General features: G+C 36.5%; 1 protein-coding gene across 8 annotated transcripts in view; it reads left to right on the forward strand.

The window, feature by feature from the left end:
• Positions 1 to 16,455, forward strand: part of FRYL (FRY like transcription coactivator) — a 244,255-nt gene that overhangs the window by 113,309 nt on the left and 114,491 nt on the right. For all 8 annotated transcript variants that reach the window (XM_060012585.1, XM_069540693.1, XM_060012583.1 and 5 more), the window contains 5 exons: positions 2,661 to 2,714; positions 5,754 to 5,893; positions 6,723 to 6,819; positions 14,408 to 14,487; positions 14,867 to 14,947. In XM_060012585.1, coding sequence (XP_059868568.1) covers positions 2,661 to 2,714; positions 5,754 to 5,893; positions 6,723 to 6,819; positions 14,408 to 14,487; positions 14,867 to 14,947 — 452 coding nt within the window. The remainder of the gene's footprint in view (positions 1 to 2,660; positions 2,715 to 5,753; positions 5,894 to 6,722; positions 6,820 to 14,407; positions 14,488 to 14,866; positions 14,948 to 16,455) is intronic.

Raw genomic sequence — 16,455 nt, forward strand, 5'->3', positions numbered from 1 at the left:
GAGGGACAGCCAACCTGCTAAGTAGAGTGGGTGAAGGGAATGGGAGGGAGGGTCTAAATGTTTCCTAAACTATCGTTCAACCAGTCCTCTTATTTTTAACTTCACCTTCACCCACTCTTTCATAGTACTGAAATTCTCCAGTTCCTGAGCCTTTGGGGAGTTCCAAGGTACTGACTGGATTATCTTTCCTTCACTCTGCATGGCAAGCTTACTCACTTCCCTCTGATTGTGACTTAAATGTCATCTTCTCAGTGGTCATTCTAAAACCTTCACCTCCATTGCAACTTCCTATCCTATAAAGTCTGTCTAAGATAATATATATTTTCTTTGCTCTGTCATTAGACTTTTAGCTGTTCAAGGACAGCGATTGTTTAGGAGAGATTGCCATCTTTAGCTGCAAATTATTGAAATATTTCAGTATCACTGTTATGCGGCGAAAATCTTTTCAGTAAATTCTTTTGCTTTCCCTGGAGGCTACATGTTGCTGTTGGTCCTCTATACGTAGATACTAAAGGGTCAAATTTAGAGTGTAAAGGATTGTGCACCTTAGATTCATTATTGATCTGTTATATTCTTATGAAATAATAACATTATAAAAAGTGGAAATAGTTTTAAAGGTTATGTAATAAAAATAATGACTCTTCCTTCCATTCTGGATCAAGATCATCACTGTCCATAGTTTTTAGTATACCATTTTTCATGTCTATTATTTATCAATCTCTGTAGCACCCTCCATCTTTTATTTTTTTTAAAAAACACAAATGGGAGTTTTTATATGTATATTTTTTCTGTCCCTATTTTTATTTTAACAATGTAAATCAGAGATTGTTCTATTATCAGCCCATATATATTTGTCTCTTTCTCTCTAATGTTGAATATTATTTCAATAAAAGAAAGTACTGTAAATTTTTTTTTTACCAGTCTCTATGGATAAGCTGTTTGGGACTTACCCCAACTTGAGGCTACTGTGAAAAAAAATACTACAGTAAACATTCTGGTACATAAGTCTTTGCATTCGTCTATATGTGAATATAGAGAATAATTTGCATTCTTTTTAGTTGTGTGGCAATGGGTTGCATGTACTATAAACATGTTTTAAATAGTTATCCTTTCAAAATCTCACATTGAAAGTACATCTGCTTGACAACGATTAGGCCATCCTCAACCATACTGTAATCAAACTGAGAGGTTAATACAGAGTCCTTGATTAGTAATTTATACAGCATTTAGTGCAGTACACTTACTTCATATTTTTGTACTGATGGTAACATGAGTATTCTTTTGCATTCAAACATTATTTCTGAGTTCTTATTATGGAAAAAATAACTCATCCTCACTTTTTGGTTTAGGGAAAGCTCTGTGAGGATGTCAGATCTTCAGAAATCTTTGAGAAAGCATGAGTTTGTTGAGAAGTGAAAAGTGTGAGGTATAAGAAAACAGTGTAAGTGTTTCTGAGAAGGTTATTGCTCTCTTTTAGTCTGCTTGGCCGTACTTTATTGTATAAATACCCTATGTGAGTAATAAACTACTTAGATCAACACTCCTCAAAATATTACTGAAGACCTTTAAATTTAATATTACAGTGAAAAGAGGGATCAAGTGAAGGGGGGTCAAATAAGTCAAATAAGTTGGTAAGAAACAGCTTATTATCTCTCCTACACCACCCCCAGCCCAGGTTTTAAATACACAATTCACATTAGGATAGCTCAGTAATTTTCAAACTTTTACATACTTTTAAAAACAACGTTCTAAAAAAACAAAACCAAAAAAAAAACAACCAATGTTCTATTGGACTTGCTATGAGACTTACTGTTATACTTAAATTTTAGAGGTAGTTAATTGGGCCTATATATTATTGGATGGGATCCTCATCATGTTACATGTTTGTAGTGTATAATACTTGGTTTTAGAAATTGACGACTTGTCTGCAAGATAATTACCAAAGTGTGCTTAGCATATAAGGGCTCAAGTGCCAAGGACATGCCAAAAACCTTTCCCTGTTAAGAAAGTCAAGCGCTGTGGAATTCAGGTATTTTACTGACCCCAATTAAATTAGTTAGAAATGTGCTTCTCTGATAGTTAGATTAGGAATTTTTAAATTTCAGTGGCAGATACATTTGTGAGTTTATTTTCATGAAGTTATAGCAATAAATGAGAGAAGGAAATTGGGGCTCTTGGATAGATAAGCTTCAGAATATACATATTTCTAAATTCCAGTTTTTTTCATGGAAAAATGGCATTTGTTTTCCTATGATATATATTTCAATAAATATATTTGTTGAATAAAAATTCAATAAAAAAAGCATAAAGTAGAAAGTTTAGAAAATCATCCTAAAAAATCTCAACAGAAGAATCAGTCATAATATATGTGAACATAATTTGAGACATCTCTTATGTTTAGTAAGTTAGGTAACTATATGTGGGGTAAGCAGCAAGGCAAGTAGGTAGAAAGGCTGACAGAAGGGGTCATGCTAGGTATGCTCTTCTAAGTTAAACTAGTAATATTAAATTTTGTTTGTATTAGCAGATTAGAACCTTTCCTTGAAACAATCTAATTACAAATAAAACAAAAACAAAACCATCTCACGAATCTCAACTGTTTATTATCGGTAAGATTTCTAATATTTTGCATATATACTTTTTTTTTTTTTCAATTGTAGGAGAAGCCATTATCTAGATCTCTTCAGAGGGGTGAAGATCTTCAGTTTGACCAGGTATGCCAATGTAGGGGGAATATTTTTTCCTGAAAGGAAAATGTTTATCCGCACAGTCTGATCCAAATACATCCAATATTAAGAAATTTATTTATTTTGTTTCGTGGTCCTGTATGTTTTTATACACTAGATTCAGTCTGGAACTGGTAGTCTGTTTTTTAACAGAACAAATAGAATGAGTTATGAACTGTGAACTTCATAGAATGAGCTGTGAACTTTATTGATTTCTGTTCATTAAGCATTTTAAAACTTTGCTTTTCATTGGTACCCTCTTTACTATATGCCCTTTGAAAACTTCTTAAAAGATTTCCAGTCATATCCCTCAATCTTTCCTTGTATACAATTTTTACATAATAATATTTGACCTTTTAACGTTTATTTTTTCCTGTTGGGGGTATCAGAACCTTTATACTGAAACATCCAGCCTGGTTCTCTCCCTTTCCACCCCATTTTGAAGGCGGAGCCAGAGACAAGGACTTGGTTCTGGGAAGAGATTCCAAGGAGGAGACTTGAGAGATTGAGGCAGGGAAGAGGAAGAACTGATAGAGATCACTGCTCTGGGCACTGGGGGTTCATTCCATTCTGAGAATCATACCGAATGTCACCCATTTTTGTCTTTCTGAAGAATGGAGGGCTGGAGCATTTATCTGCAGCCCCCATCTCCAGCAGTTGAGGGTTGCCCTAAGAGGCATTAACTACTTGTATCTGTGCTTGTGCAAAGGCCAAGTGGACTGTCTGTGTCAAAAAGCCAAAGAAGCTTAAAAAGGAAGATATACAATGGCCAACCCTCCCCCTCCAAAAAAACCCTGCGAAACCAAAAACCTTTTTATATAATACCAATATCTCAAATTTAGTGGTAATCCTCTAATGTCAGTTCTTTCCTCTCGCTGATTTTGAATGTTAGATCAAGTGTTATTTTTGTCATAATTATGTTTGCTCAAGACTTATTTCATTATAAGTTGATTGATTGTCTGCAAAACCCAATAACCCAGATCAGCTTTCTGTTGCCATCTAGTATTCCCGAGCTACCCTTCTTATAATTATGTATCTAGGAAATCGAAGTTAATGTTCATATTAGTCTGCTTGATTAGATGAAGATGACTGGTTAGGATTGCTTGGTGGAGGCTTCCCAAAATGCTGTGTTTCTGGATGCCATTCCAGTTCTGCTGACTCCGAATCACCAAGAGCAGTGCTCTGGCACCTGTATTTTGCAACAGCTCCCTAGGTGATTCTGAAGCACACACTTAGTAAATAGCCACTGGTCTAAGAAGAAACCATAAATAAGAAGGCTAGTTCTCTGCTACAGTAATAATAAGATCACCTCATATAACCCTTTTCAAATCTTAATGCCATTACAAAAGGTACTAATTGCTACTAGTTATTAATTATTAATGTATTGTTAATATATTATTTTAAAGGTATTTAGATTATTCACATCTTGAATCCACTTTACTAATGATGAATGAACAATCAATATGAAATCTTATTAAACAACATTTTAAGGAAAACTTCCATTTCTTTTTTTATGTAAATGATTAATAAAACTATATTTTATCATGCTCCATACCTTGATTTTTTTCCACAATAAAAAGCTGTGAGTGGGGTAAACTGCTTTAATATGTATTTACAGTAGCAGATGGTGTTTTCTTATTCCTTCTTTAGGTATTAAAAGGGATTTCCTTTGAGTGGTATTGTTCATTGTTAATGAAATATAAATTTTCAAAAGTGGTTAAATAAAATTAGAATCTTGTTTTTACTTTAATTCCCTATATTAGAAACTATTCACCTGTCACGTTATGGTAATTTATAAATAAAAGCATGATTAAAGGAAGGCAGAGATCATGAAAAAGAGAAAAAATATCATACATAATCAAACTGTTTCATTCTTTTTTATATGAGAAATATAAAATATTAGGAAAAATAAATGTTTAATTCCTAGAGCTATCAATTTATCTTCATTAACTGATACTTCCTACAGTCGTGGAACTGAACGAGACCTTGAGTATTGCTGCAACCCGTAGTTTTTTAGTTAAGCAAAACAAAGTGAAGCATGTTTTACTGTATGCTAATTTTAAAATACTAATTTTACGAGCAATGGGTTGAATCAGATACAGAGTCTCTTATGAAGAGAGAATGTTTTTTCTCTGGATCCTCAAGATGAAGAGTGACCTTAGGGTTGACTAATGGTAGCTGGTGTACCTCTTACCACCACAACAGGCAAGTTGGGTTCATTCATGAAATGAATCTGATGACTCATCTACAATTCAGATAGTTTAAGGGATGCCTCAAATTGAGTTGCAGGTGTCCATCCCTCTTCATTTATCTTTCTGCTGTTCATTTATATATTCTAAGCTTTAAAAACATGTATATAACACATTTCTAATATGTTTATTTGTATCACAAATTAATTGTGTAATTATAATTCTTTGTTCGGTGTCATAGCAGCACAGAATAAAGTGGAGCTTTTCCCCCAGTTCTAACATGGTGTAGTCTTCTCTGTTTCTGCATCTCTTCATCCCTTCTAGTGGCAACATTTTAGAACATTTCACTCACATGAGCAGAGAGGAACTGGCCCCGGGGGATGGGGGTGGTGGTGGGGGAGGAAGTAGGTGTGGTTGTTTCATGTTCTGTGTTATACAGTTCACCCAGAGGTGTCATGTGTGTAATCAGGGATGTTACTGATGGTCAAGTTTTTACACATGTGAGTAGCATATGGAGGCAGGAAAAAGGTGGAAAGTCTCTGAGCTAAACTGAATGGATTTGGATAAATGTTAATAGCCGGTGAAACTTAGCTCACTTTACTTTATTACTTGGCTAAACCCCTAGCCCTTATTTTTTTTTAATATTTAAATGTAAGTGGCATTTTATGTATTTATTTTTTTCCCTTTTATTTTAAAACACATTTATTGCTTTGGAGTTACTGCGTTTAGTGTATTTTTATTCTAGAAATGTTACTCCTTTCTAAGTGATTGCTAGTAGCCTGAGGAGCATGGCACTTTGATGTTGTATTTTACTTCTGGTAACATCTTGTATTTTCAGTTGATAAGCTCTATGAGCTCAGTAGCAGAGCACTGTCTCCCTTCCTTACTTCGCACCTTGTTTGACTGGTACAGACGCCAGAATGGAGCTGAAGATGAGTCTTATGAGTATAGGCCTCGGTCTAGCACAAAATCTAAGGGGTAAGTGGCTCATTTTCTACTGTTCGACCTGGGCTCAAAACACTTCCAATGAAGCGGGTAGTAGTGTTACCAACTGACGATTGTTATTGTTTGGTTACTTTTGTTATGAAGTGGTAACAAGGGGAAAAGATAGTCCATACTTAAACTGTAAATCGAGGAAAGATATCTGTTAAAGTAGGTGCTGCCCTACAGGAGTCATCACTGGGACTAGTCATGCAAAACTGACTTTCTGTAGTTCAGTGAGGAGCCTTAACAGTCATGGAAGGAGTTAAGAAAATATTCAGAGGAAGTCCTGTTCACGTGGTTTGTGAAGGGAAACAGTTGTTGCGATACAGGAAGACTGCCAAAACCCTAAATTCTTATACCACGAGACTCTTCTTGGTGTTAAATCCTCGAACTTGTCTTCTCCTTCTTCAAATTTCCCAGGGAGATCATGGCTTTAAGTAAAACGTCTATTTGTGTTCAGGTGATGGCCCATGGTTTAGAATTGTACCTCAGTAGATGCCACTTGTGATTTTTCAACTTAGATTTGTGAAAAAATGACCTGGCACTGTATTTCCGTGTTTTTCTTCCTCTTACTAATTCTTTTAGATTAGGTTTAATTTCTGACAGATGTAATAGTGAGATGTGCATATAAGTTCCTAATGTACAAAAAGAGAAAGAACATAAGAACATGTAATACATACATTGGGTTATTATAAAAACTTGTAATGATTGCTGTGGGACACCATATGTACTAGGAACTCAGCAAATAACATGAAGTACTAACCAAGAGCTATTTGAGAACTTATAGTTTTAATGCAATCCTAATTTGGGATTCTTGTTTCAGGGATGAACAGCAACGTGAAAGAGATTATCTTCTTGAAAGAAGAGACTTAGCAGTAGATTTCATTTTTTGTTTAGTTTTAGTTGAAGTTCTAAAGCAGGTAAGCTCTTTTGTTTCTGCAAAGTCTGTATTTCTTATTTTTTGCTAATTTTGCCTTCATGTTTCAGTTACCTTATTTAGAATGTTATATCTAAACTTCTGGCTCACGGAAACAAAATTCCTATAATTTAATTATACTTCTGTCAATTGCCTGAGGGTACCGTGTCCTGTACCTATCACTCCCCATTTTTCTACCTTCGTTTACCATCCAAGACATGAAATCATGTTAGCAAAATAGAGCTGAATAAAAAGTATGTAAAATCTGGGCTTTTAGCAGCAGCTGTAGTCCACCTGTCATTCACCTACTCCAATCCCTTTTTGCCTCCACTTTCACAGAAATTCTCTGTGGAGCCCTCAAGCCTGCATTTCAACATGTAATAATTGTGCAGTGATAGTTGAGGAACGGGGGTGATTTGACTTGAGTAAGACTGAGTTGCCAAGTGCAAATGGTTTTCAGACAAGTGAGAAGACCTCAGGATAATGAATTGTTTATGTTTATTCATTCAGTGAATATTAGAATGCCTACTGTTGGGTGGCATTGTTCTAGGTACTGCACTCCTGAGCTCAACATCTGAATGGCATAGGTAGTAAAGATATAAATAGGTAAATAGTGTCAGATATCATGTTATATATTTTTACTATTCACAGTCAGTACAAGTATATGTATAAATACCTGTACTGATTTGAGGGACTTCCCTGCTGGTCCAGTGGGTGGGACTCCACGCTCCCAGTGCAGGGGGCCCGGGTTCAATCCCTGGTTGGGGAACTAGATCTCGTATGCATGCTGCAACTAGGAGTTCCCATTGCCACAACTAAGAGCCTGCATGCCGCAACTAAAAGATCCCGCCTACCGCAGCTAAGACCTGGTACAGCCAAAATAAATAAATAAATGCATATTAAAAAGAAAATACCTGTACTGATATGAAAATGTTTTTGTAGTTTGTAGTCTTTAAAAAGTTATATACATCATTCAAAAATGTTCCATATATTTCCAGTCATGCACACTGTAGTGTTTTGAAAAAAAGTCAGGCTACCTAAAAGAAAAAAAATCATATTTTGCACAGCACATGATGTGTTCGGACAGGGAGTTTTGTTTCTGTTGTATAAAATGGAGTAGAATATATAATACAGCAGGAAACAGCAAATGTTAAGATATAAAAGTTAATTGATTTGATAGTCTTTTTTAACATAGCTAATATAAAAATATTTGAATTATTTATACTTTCATTTATACTTTGTTTTTACAATATATGTGAAAAGACACTGAATATCTGAAATCTGAAAATAAAAATAACTTTTTTGGCTTTGTTTTGTTTAAAAATAATTTTGAATACGTGACATAGATAAATGCACTAATCAAAGATAAAAACAATTTAATTTGTACCTTCCATAAAGGTTTTTTTTAGTAGAGGTGGAAAAGAACTTTCCTCTGAAAGTTGTGCTTTCTGAAAGCCAGATTTGCCTTCTGTGATCTCTTAGTTTAGCTGGGATCCTAAGATGCTAAGGCTGAGGTCAGTAAGGATATCGGAGGAGCTGAGGACCAGAAACACTGTACCATGAACGGACTTGGACGAGGCCTCATTGTGGTTGATCCCTGGCATTTCTTGTGTGCTAAATGTAGGTCTTGTGAGTGGTTTGGTAATTAGCATTTGCACTTCTTTACTTAGTTAAATCATAGAGGTATTTCTTCTTCCTGCAAAAGAAATTGCAAGCTCTGTGCACTGACAGTCAGGCTCTATTGTGCCTTTTCTCCTTTGTTTCCCATGATTTTCTTCTACTTAGCAGTGTCTCTCTTCTCATCTAAAAGTTGCTCTTTGTTTTTTAAAATATTTATTTATTTATTTTTGGCTGTATTGGGTCTTCGTTTCTGTGCGAGGGCTTTCTCTAGTTGTGGCAAGCGGGGGCCACTCTTCATCGCGGTGCACAGGCCTCTCACTATTGCGGCCTCTCTTGTTGCGGAGCACAGGCTCCAGATGCGCAGGCTTAGTAGTTGTGGCTCACGGGCCTAGTTGCTCCGCGGCATGTGGGATCTTCCCGGACCAGGGCTTGAACTCGTGTGTCCTCTGCATTGGCAGGCAGATTTTTAACCACTGTGCCACCAGGGAAGCCCTAAAAGTTGCTCTTAATTGCATTGACTTCAGAACTTCAGTGCACAGACAACCCCTTGGAGGTTTTTCTTCTTCCTCTTCCTCCTCTCTTGTCCTTTCCCCCACCCCATTGTCCTTGTCTTCATCCTCCTTTTCCTCCTCTTCCTTTAAAAAAAAAATAGTCCAGGGACTTCCCTGGCACTCCAGTGGTTAAGACTTCTTCTTCCAATGCAGGGGGTGTGGGTTTGATCCCTGGTAGGGGAGCTAAGATCCCACATGCCTTGGGGCCAAAAAACCAAAACATAAAACAGAAGCAATATTGTAACAAATTCAACAATAACTTAAAAAAAAAAATCCCATGTAGGTTTTCTCTTTCCTAATAATAGGCAAGTCTTTTTAGCTTCTTCAAATCTAATTAAACTATAGAAAATGAAGTAAAGATCAATAGAACGTTCTGAAATATCATGACAAACGAACCCAATTTTCTCCCGTATCAAAATGGTGTAGGGGGTCTTCCCTGGTGGCGCAGTGGTTGAGAGTCCGCCTGCCGATGCAGGGGACACGGGTTCGTGCCCTGGTCCGGGAGCAACCCACATGCTGCAGAGCGGCTGGGCCCGTGAGCCATGGCCGCTGGGCCTGCGCGTCCGGAGCCTGTGCTCCGCAACGGGAGAGGCCACAACAGTGAGAGGCCCGCGTATCGCAAAAAAAAAAAATAAAAAAATAAAAAAATGGTGTAGGGTTTAATAGCTCCAGAGAGTAATCAATGTAGCGTATGTTGAATTTAATAGGACTTTTACTTTTGTCCCACATAATATACATGTATTAAAATGTGATTTAGTTTTATTTTGATGAGATGGACAGCCCCAGGAGTATTGAAATATCGATACATGGTTGGATCAATCTTAAGGAGGAGTATATATTACTTGTGGGTTAGTTCTTGACCTCATATATTATAAATTGTTTCTTGAATAATTTGTCATGTCTTTATCCGACGTTATTATGTGTCATCATCACATATTTAGATCTCTTCAAAATGCACGAAGAACTCTGTATCCCTTGTACCAGCTGGTCATTACAATAAACTGGGAGATAACCACGGCAAGTGTTTTTATTCCAGCTGTGTCATTTACTTGCCGTGTAACTTGGGCAAGTTATTACCCACTAATTCTTTCCTTCTCTGTAAAAGAGTGGTGAGATAAATACAATAATGCCCGGGACATGGAAAGTGTCCAATAAATGCTATCTGTTGTTTTCATCTTATACATCAATGTTCTTAGTTGCAGTGACTTGCTGAAGATTATAAAGCTAGTTCTCTCTTTATTTTTTTATTTTATTTTATTTTTTTAATAGATTTATTTTATTTTTGGCTGTGTTGGGTCTTTGTTGCTGCGCATGGGCTTTCTCTAGTTGTGGTGAGCGGGGGCTGCTCTTCATTGCGGTGGCTTCTCTTGTTGCAGAGCACGGGCTCTAGGTGTGCAGGCTCCTGTAGTTGTGGCACATGGGCTCCGTAGTTGTGGCTTGCGTGCTGTAGAGTGCAGGCTCAGTAGTTGTGGCTCATGGGCTTAGTTGCTCCACGGCATGTGGGATCTTCCTGGAGGAGGGCTTGAACCTGTGTCCCCTGCATTGGCAGGCAGATTCTTAACCACTGTGCCACCAGGGAAGCCCCTAGTTCTCTTTGTAAATAAAATTATTCTTATTGGTAAAAATCAGTGTTACAAAATTAGGTGAAATGGCCATCATCTTATAAAATTAAATTTTAAATCATAACAAATTAGACAAAGGATTGAGTTTATATAAATGTGATGACATGAGTGTGATTCACCATGGGAACAAAATTAATTCAAGATGATAAAGGACTAATTTTATTTTTTCAAGAAAGTCAGAAGAATAATTTGGGGGTCATGGCCAACTACAAATATTAGCATATTAGTACCTACCAGAGGCTTTAGAATCCATGGTAAAAGCACTATAGCATTTAGTATCTTTAAGCAGTTTTCTTTTTATATTGAATTTTAGCCATACATTTATTCGTTGAAACAAACAAGATTGGGAAACCAGGCTTATAAGCCACTTCAGGCTCTTGGCTTAGTTTTATGGGTGCTTATTGTGAAGTATCAGAAGGAGGAGTAGATCCTTAGTATTTTCAGGTTTGACATTAGCATTTTATTTATTTATTGTATTTTTATTTTTTTAATTTTTGAATTTTATTTATTTTTTTATACAGCACGTTCTTATTAGTCATCCTTTTTTTTTTTTTTTTTTTTTTTTTTTTGCGGTACGCGGGCCTCTCACTGCCGTGGCCTCTCCCGTTGCGGAGCACAGGCTCCGGACGCGCAGGCTCAGCGGCCATGGCTCACGGGCCCAGCCGCTCCACGGCATGTGGGATTTTCCCGGACCGGGGCACGAACCCGTGTCCCCTGCATCGGCAGGCGGACTCCCAACCACTGCGCCACCAGGGAAGCCCAGTCATCCATTTTATACACATCAGAGTATACATGTCAATCCCAATCTTCCAGTTCATCACACAACATTAGCACTTTAGATGTTGGTGAGCAGCCCTGAAGGTTATGGGGTTATTTGTGATTTTGCTGAGTCATGAGAGTTTATTCACTGTCCTTTGCACTGAGGGCTGGTCATTTACATAATGAGCGTACCTTGCTGACTCCCCGTTGTCCATGTCTTAACCTGGTTTTGTGGTTTTCTACTTTCATGATGTGCTAAAAGCATTAGATCTGGGGAAGTGGTAGTGGGAATAGCTTTGGAATAAAACTTGGGTATTCTTTAGAGTCTACTAGATATATCCTTCTTGAATGTTCAAATAGAATTAGATCTGCTTCCAAAATCATGCAGATGGCAAGATCCAAAAAATTCTTGATGCTCTAGATGGAAATACTACTCCATGAAAGCAGAACGTTTTCTCTACAAACTGAACTGGGATTCTTTCCCACCCCAGCCCCCCTTTTTTGGAGGTTCAGCTTGGGAATTTTTTTGATTATTGTAAATAAGGGGAGAAGTAGGAATTTCAAGAACGTCTGAGCATCCTGATAGTGTTCATTCTTAAAATAAAATTTTTAGAGGTTGTGCTTTTTTTCTTCCAAAAATTAAAGATGAGATAATATTTATTCTCCTCTGTTTCTCTGTCTCTTTTCTAGCTATAATATGATAAAACTGAAAGTTTTCTTTCCTCATTTGTTCCGTTTATTAAATGCCTTTTCATATATCAGAAACTGGGCACAGTATTTTCTAGAGAAGTATGCACTGACTTCTAAACTTCAGTCCCCTCATCTGTAGAACAGGGGACAAATACTACTGTGTAAGGCTGCTATACGTGTTATAAATAATGTATATAAAATGCCTAAGTAATACCTGGCACACAGACAGGTGAAAACTGTTGGTGGTGGCATTACTAATAACTAATATTATTAAGGTAGTAATAAAGAGCACACAACATAGCTAAGTAGTGTCCCTAGCTGTCATTGTTAGACTTCTGGCATAACTGGAGCAAATAAAGACTACTTAGGAGAAAGTATAGGTGTAAGTTAACTTGTGTTTCATATCTCTGGCCTAGAGCACACCAAACATCCCTGTAGAGAAGTCAGTATGGTAAAACCACAACACAGCACAGTAAATGGGGCCCAAAAAATTAAGTCACGTAAAATGCAGTGTCGCATTATTGCAAGGTCACTGAGGCGTCTGGGGCCAGCTTGCGTGATTAGCGCTGTGAATTCTGGAGTAAGTTCTGGAAGTCGGGCTGCTGGATCCAGATACAGCATATTCCCGACTAAAGCTTGGTATCACCTAGTGGTAGATATCTACTTTGTTTTAACCATCAATGGGATAATCATAGGGCTTACTGGGACTTATGGGACAACAGCAGTGACTTCAGTAACCTTTTTCTTACCTTGGGGCCTATTTTGTTTGGCCCAGTCCAGGGAAGATGAAGCTAGGAAAATACATCTGCCTCCCCACTTCCTAATGGGCTCTGGGTTCCCTACCAGGCCTTGTCCTCAATATCTGCATCCTATATTCTAGTTCCGTCATCTGCCCTACATTCCTAGGAAGTAAGAATTTTGTCCTAGTCCCTTTTAGAGAAGGGTGGAAAAGGTGAGAGACCAAGAATCTCCCATTGTAATGTACCCAGTTTTGCATTCTCTCAGGGCTGGTAATTATGGGGTTCTAATCTATTACCTACATTTTTTACCGGTAAAGAGGTAGAAACTTCCTCCAGGTTTCATAACTAGTGAAAAGAGAAGCTTGGCTTTTCTTCATTAGAATGATAAAAAGTGTAGAAAGACCTTTTGGTCTAATGAAGAAAATGTTTTTATATGTTATATAATGATTTGATTATAGTTCACCTATAACAGTTTTTTTGGACCTTGAAAAGATGGCTGTAAATTGAATAGGGAAGAATAATAGCCAAGCTATCTCTGAAGAAAAGTAAGGGAGGACTTGTGGTGCCAGACATGAGAACTTATTAGTAAGCCCTAATAATTAAGACAGCATGATTTTAGTATAGATGCGTATAACTTGATAGAATAGAGAGCTCACAAACAGACCCACACATATAAAGAACTAGAATCTGTATCAATGACGTCTTGGATAATCTTTGACCCATCAGTTCTTCCTTTTGGATGCTTTCCCATGGAACTGTACAAGTAAATAATGTTAAATGCACAAGATGTTTGTTGTATAACATTATATATATTGAATACTGAAAATCTGGAATGAAATGTTCATTAATAGGGAGCTCATTAAATAAATTATTATATATATATATACTGAGTATTACATGGCTGCTAAATAATGTAAGAAGGAGCTAAGTACTGATGGGGAAAGATGCATCAGTCCATTAAGTAAAAAATAAGCTGTGTGGATGAGTGTGTGTAGGAAAAAGCCTGGAAGTAGATATATACCAGTAGTGATTATATATGGGGGAAAGGGCAGGGATTTTACTTTCTGGTTTAAATGTTTTGATGTGTTGTCCATATTAGGAACTGGCGTGTAATTTTTAAAGAACTAAACAAAACAAACATTTAAATAACAAATTTCTAATAAAACCATAAATAATTTTAAATTGTTGGGAAAATTAGAGTCCCTTTTGGATACTATTATGATAGAAAATCAGACTATATGAAGCCTGGCTCAATCAAAGTTTACTTTCCTATAGGCGTTGCAGAGAGTCACCCATAAGTGTGTTTTTAACTTTCGGACAGTGACAGTTGTAGTAACAACAGTGACTATTTTTTCATCTGCATAGTCTATAGTTTAAAGATTAGCGATTATAAAGCTTAATGTTCATGAATTTAGAGCTTGTTAAAGTAGATGTTCAACTAAGTTCTTAGAGAAAAATAATACCATTCTTAGAAAAGGGGAAGATTGACAGATTAATAGTAGGTCAGATCATGAAAACTAAAATTGATTATTGATTTGGTTAGTTGAAAATACTCATAAAAGACCTGTAACCTGTTTAGCACACACTTGATTTTTTTTTTTTTTTTCTAGATTCCTGTTCATCCTGTGCCTGATCCCTTAGTTCATGAAGTTCTAAACTTAGCTTTTAAGCACTTTAAACATAAGGAAGGGTAAGTAAAATACGGGACTGTTGCTTTTATCTGCGGTCCAGATTTAGACTGTTAATTTGAACTCTCATAAATCATTTGTTTTCTGAAGTTCAAAGCATTTATCTTCCTGTATTTTTTAGTCTACAGGAGATGCTTATGGGAAAGATTTTGTAAAAATGATTCTTAAAACCATTGATTGAATTTATAAGAATCAGGCTAAATTTCCTGGCAAATTGAAATCTAGAGAGAGAAGAAAATTCATGTGGTTTTTATCATCCTATAAATGAATCTTCAGAGAAAATTTATGCAACACCCTGATAAGGAATTTTCAGAGTTATTAAGAAAGAGAGTTTGTAGAAAAATTTCATGAAATAATATGTTTGTTCTTTTGCTATTTTAGATATTCAGGAACCAACACTGGGAATGTGCATATTATTGCAGATTTATATGCAGAAGTGATAGGCGTTCTTGCCCAATCAAAGTAAGTTTTATAAATCACTGATTTTGATTTGTTTTGCTTTTTAGAATTCTCATTGCTAACTAATAGAATAGACACTGACAGTTTTAGATCTTCTTTTTTTTCATAGAGTTATTGTGAAGTCTGTTTCACCTTTTATTATTTTGCTGCTCTGTTCCTTGGAGCAGGGGTCCCCAACCTTTTTGGCACCAGGGACTTGTTTCGTGGAAGAGAATTTTTCCACGGTGAGGGAGGTGGGGGATGGCGGCAGATGATGGTTCAGGCGGTAATGCAAGTGATGGGGGGGATGGTTCAGGCAGTTATGCGAGCGATAGGGAGCTGCAGATGAAGCTTCGCTCGCTTGTCCTCCGCTCACCTCCTGCCGCGTGGCCCGGTTCCCAACAGGCCATGGACAGCTATTGGTCCATGGCCTGGGGGTTGGGGACTCCTGCTTTAGAGGAATTTTAAGTGACGCCCATACCTCAGTTCCACAACTTGTCTTCATTATTTGGGGTTTTCCATAAAACCTGAATTGAGGAAGTAAGAAATTGCCAAGAATAGTCAGGTCATTACCTTATTCCCTTTTTTTCACAGTTCTTTGAGAAGTGTTTTTATAAATCTTTCTTATAGAACTCTTGTCGAAGCTAATAATTACTTTTAATAGTTTCTACTTGAATGCTTTTATTTCTGAGATAGCAATGCAGTGTCTTCCTTCTAACCATCTTATTTATTTTAATACTGAACAGAGTTTTGAATAGGTGGAAGACATACCAAAAAAGGAAAGATAAAGATACTAGAGTACTCCATAAAGAGGGTGTTATTCATTAGGAGTTACATACATTGAGTTGTATTGAACCATCATTATCGTAAACGGTAAAAAAGATGTTTGTCTTTAGTATTGCGTGCTTGCTCTAAAGACTATGGAAGATTTTGAATTTCCTTTAATGCTACTGGGAAATTTGTAAGGAAAAAAGTATTATTTTAGATTTTCTTGGGCGCTATTTAAAGAGTAAGTCTTTGGCCCTGAAATCATCCTATAGCAACCTTTTTCAGTTCTAAGAAAGCAAACACAATTATTGTTAATGTTTAGTAGTTTAGATTTTAATATGAAGTAATATATTTTATTATTTGGTAGTTACTATCCTTTAATTTAGTATTATTTATGTTTTATCCTTTGTAGTTTACCAGGGACCCTTGTATACCCAATGCTGTATAGAACTTAGAACGTAGTTGGAGTATTTGAAATGACTTAGACGTAGACAATAGTATTTTAATATTGTGTTCATATTTAATCAACAAGGAATCCCTGTTTCAGGAATGTAGCTGCAAAAACATGAGCAATAATGTATTTCTTTTCATGGCACAGTAGTTCATATTGTAATTTTTATTGAAAATGATTTTCTGTCAGGATATAGGTTAGAAGTGCTAAATAACACATGAGCAAGTTGGGTCCAGAAGAACCCTACATCATAGCTAAGTTAAATCTAGGATGGGAAGGATAGTAAATCTAAATGGCCAATGGTAAATTGATG

This window comes from Delphinus delphis, chromosome 5 (assembly GCF_949987515.2).
Source record: "Delphinus delphis chromosome 5, mDelDel1.2, whole genome shotgun sequence".
Lineage (NCBI taxonomy): Eukaryota > Metazoa > Chordata > Mammalia > Artiodactyla > Delphinidae > Delphinus > Delphinus delphis.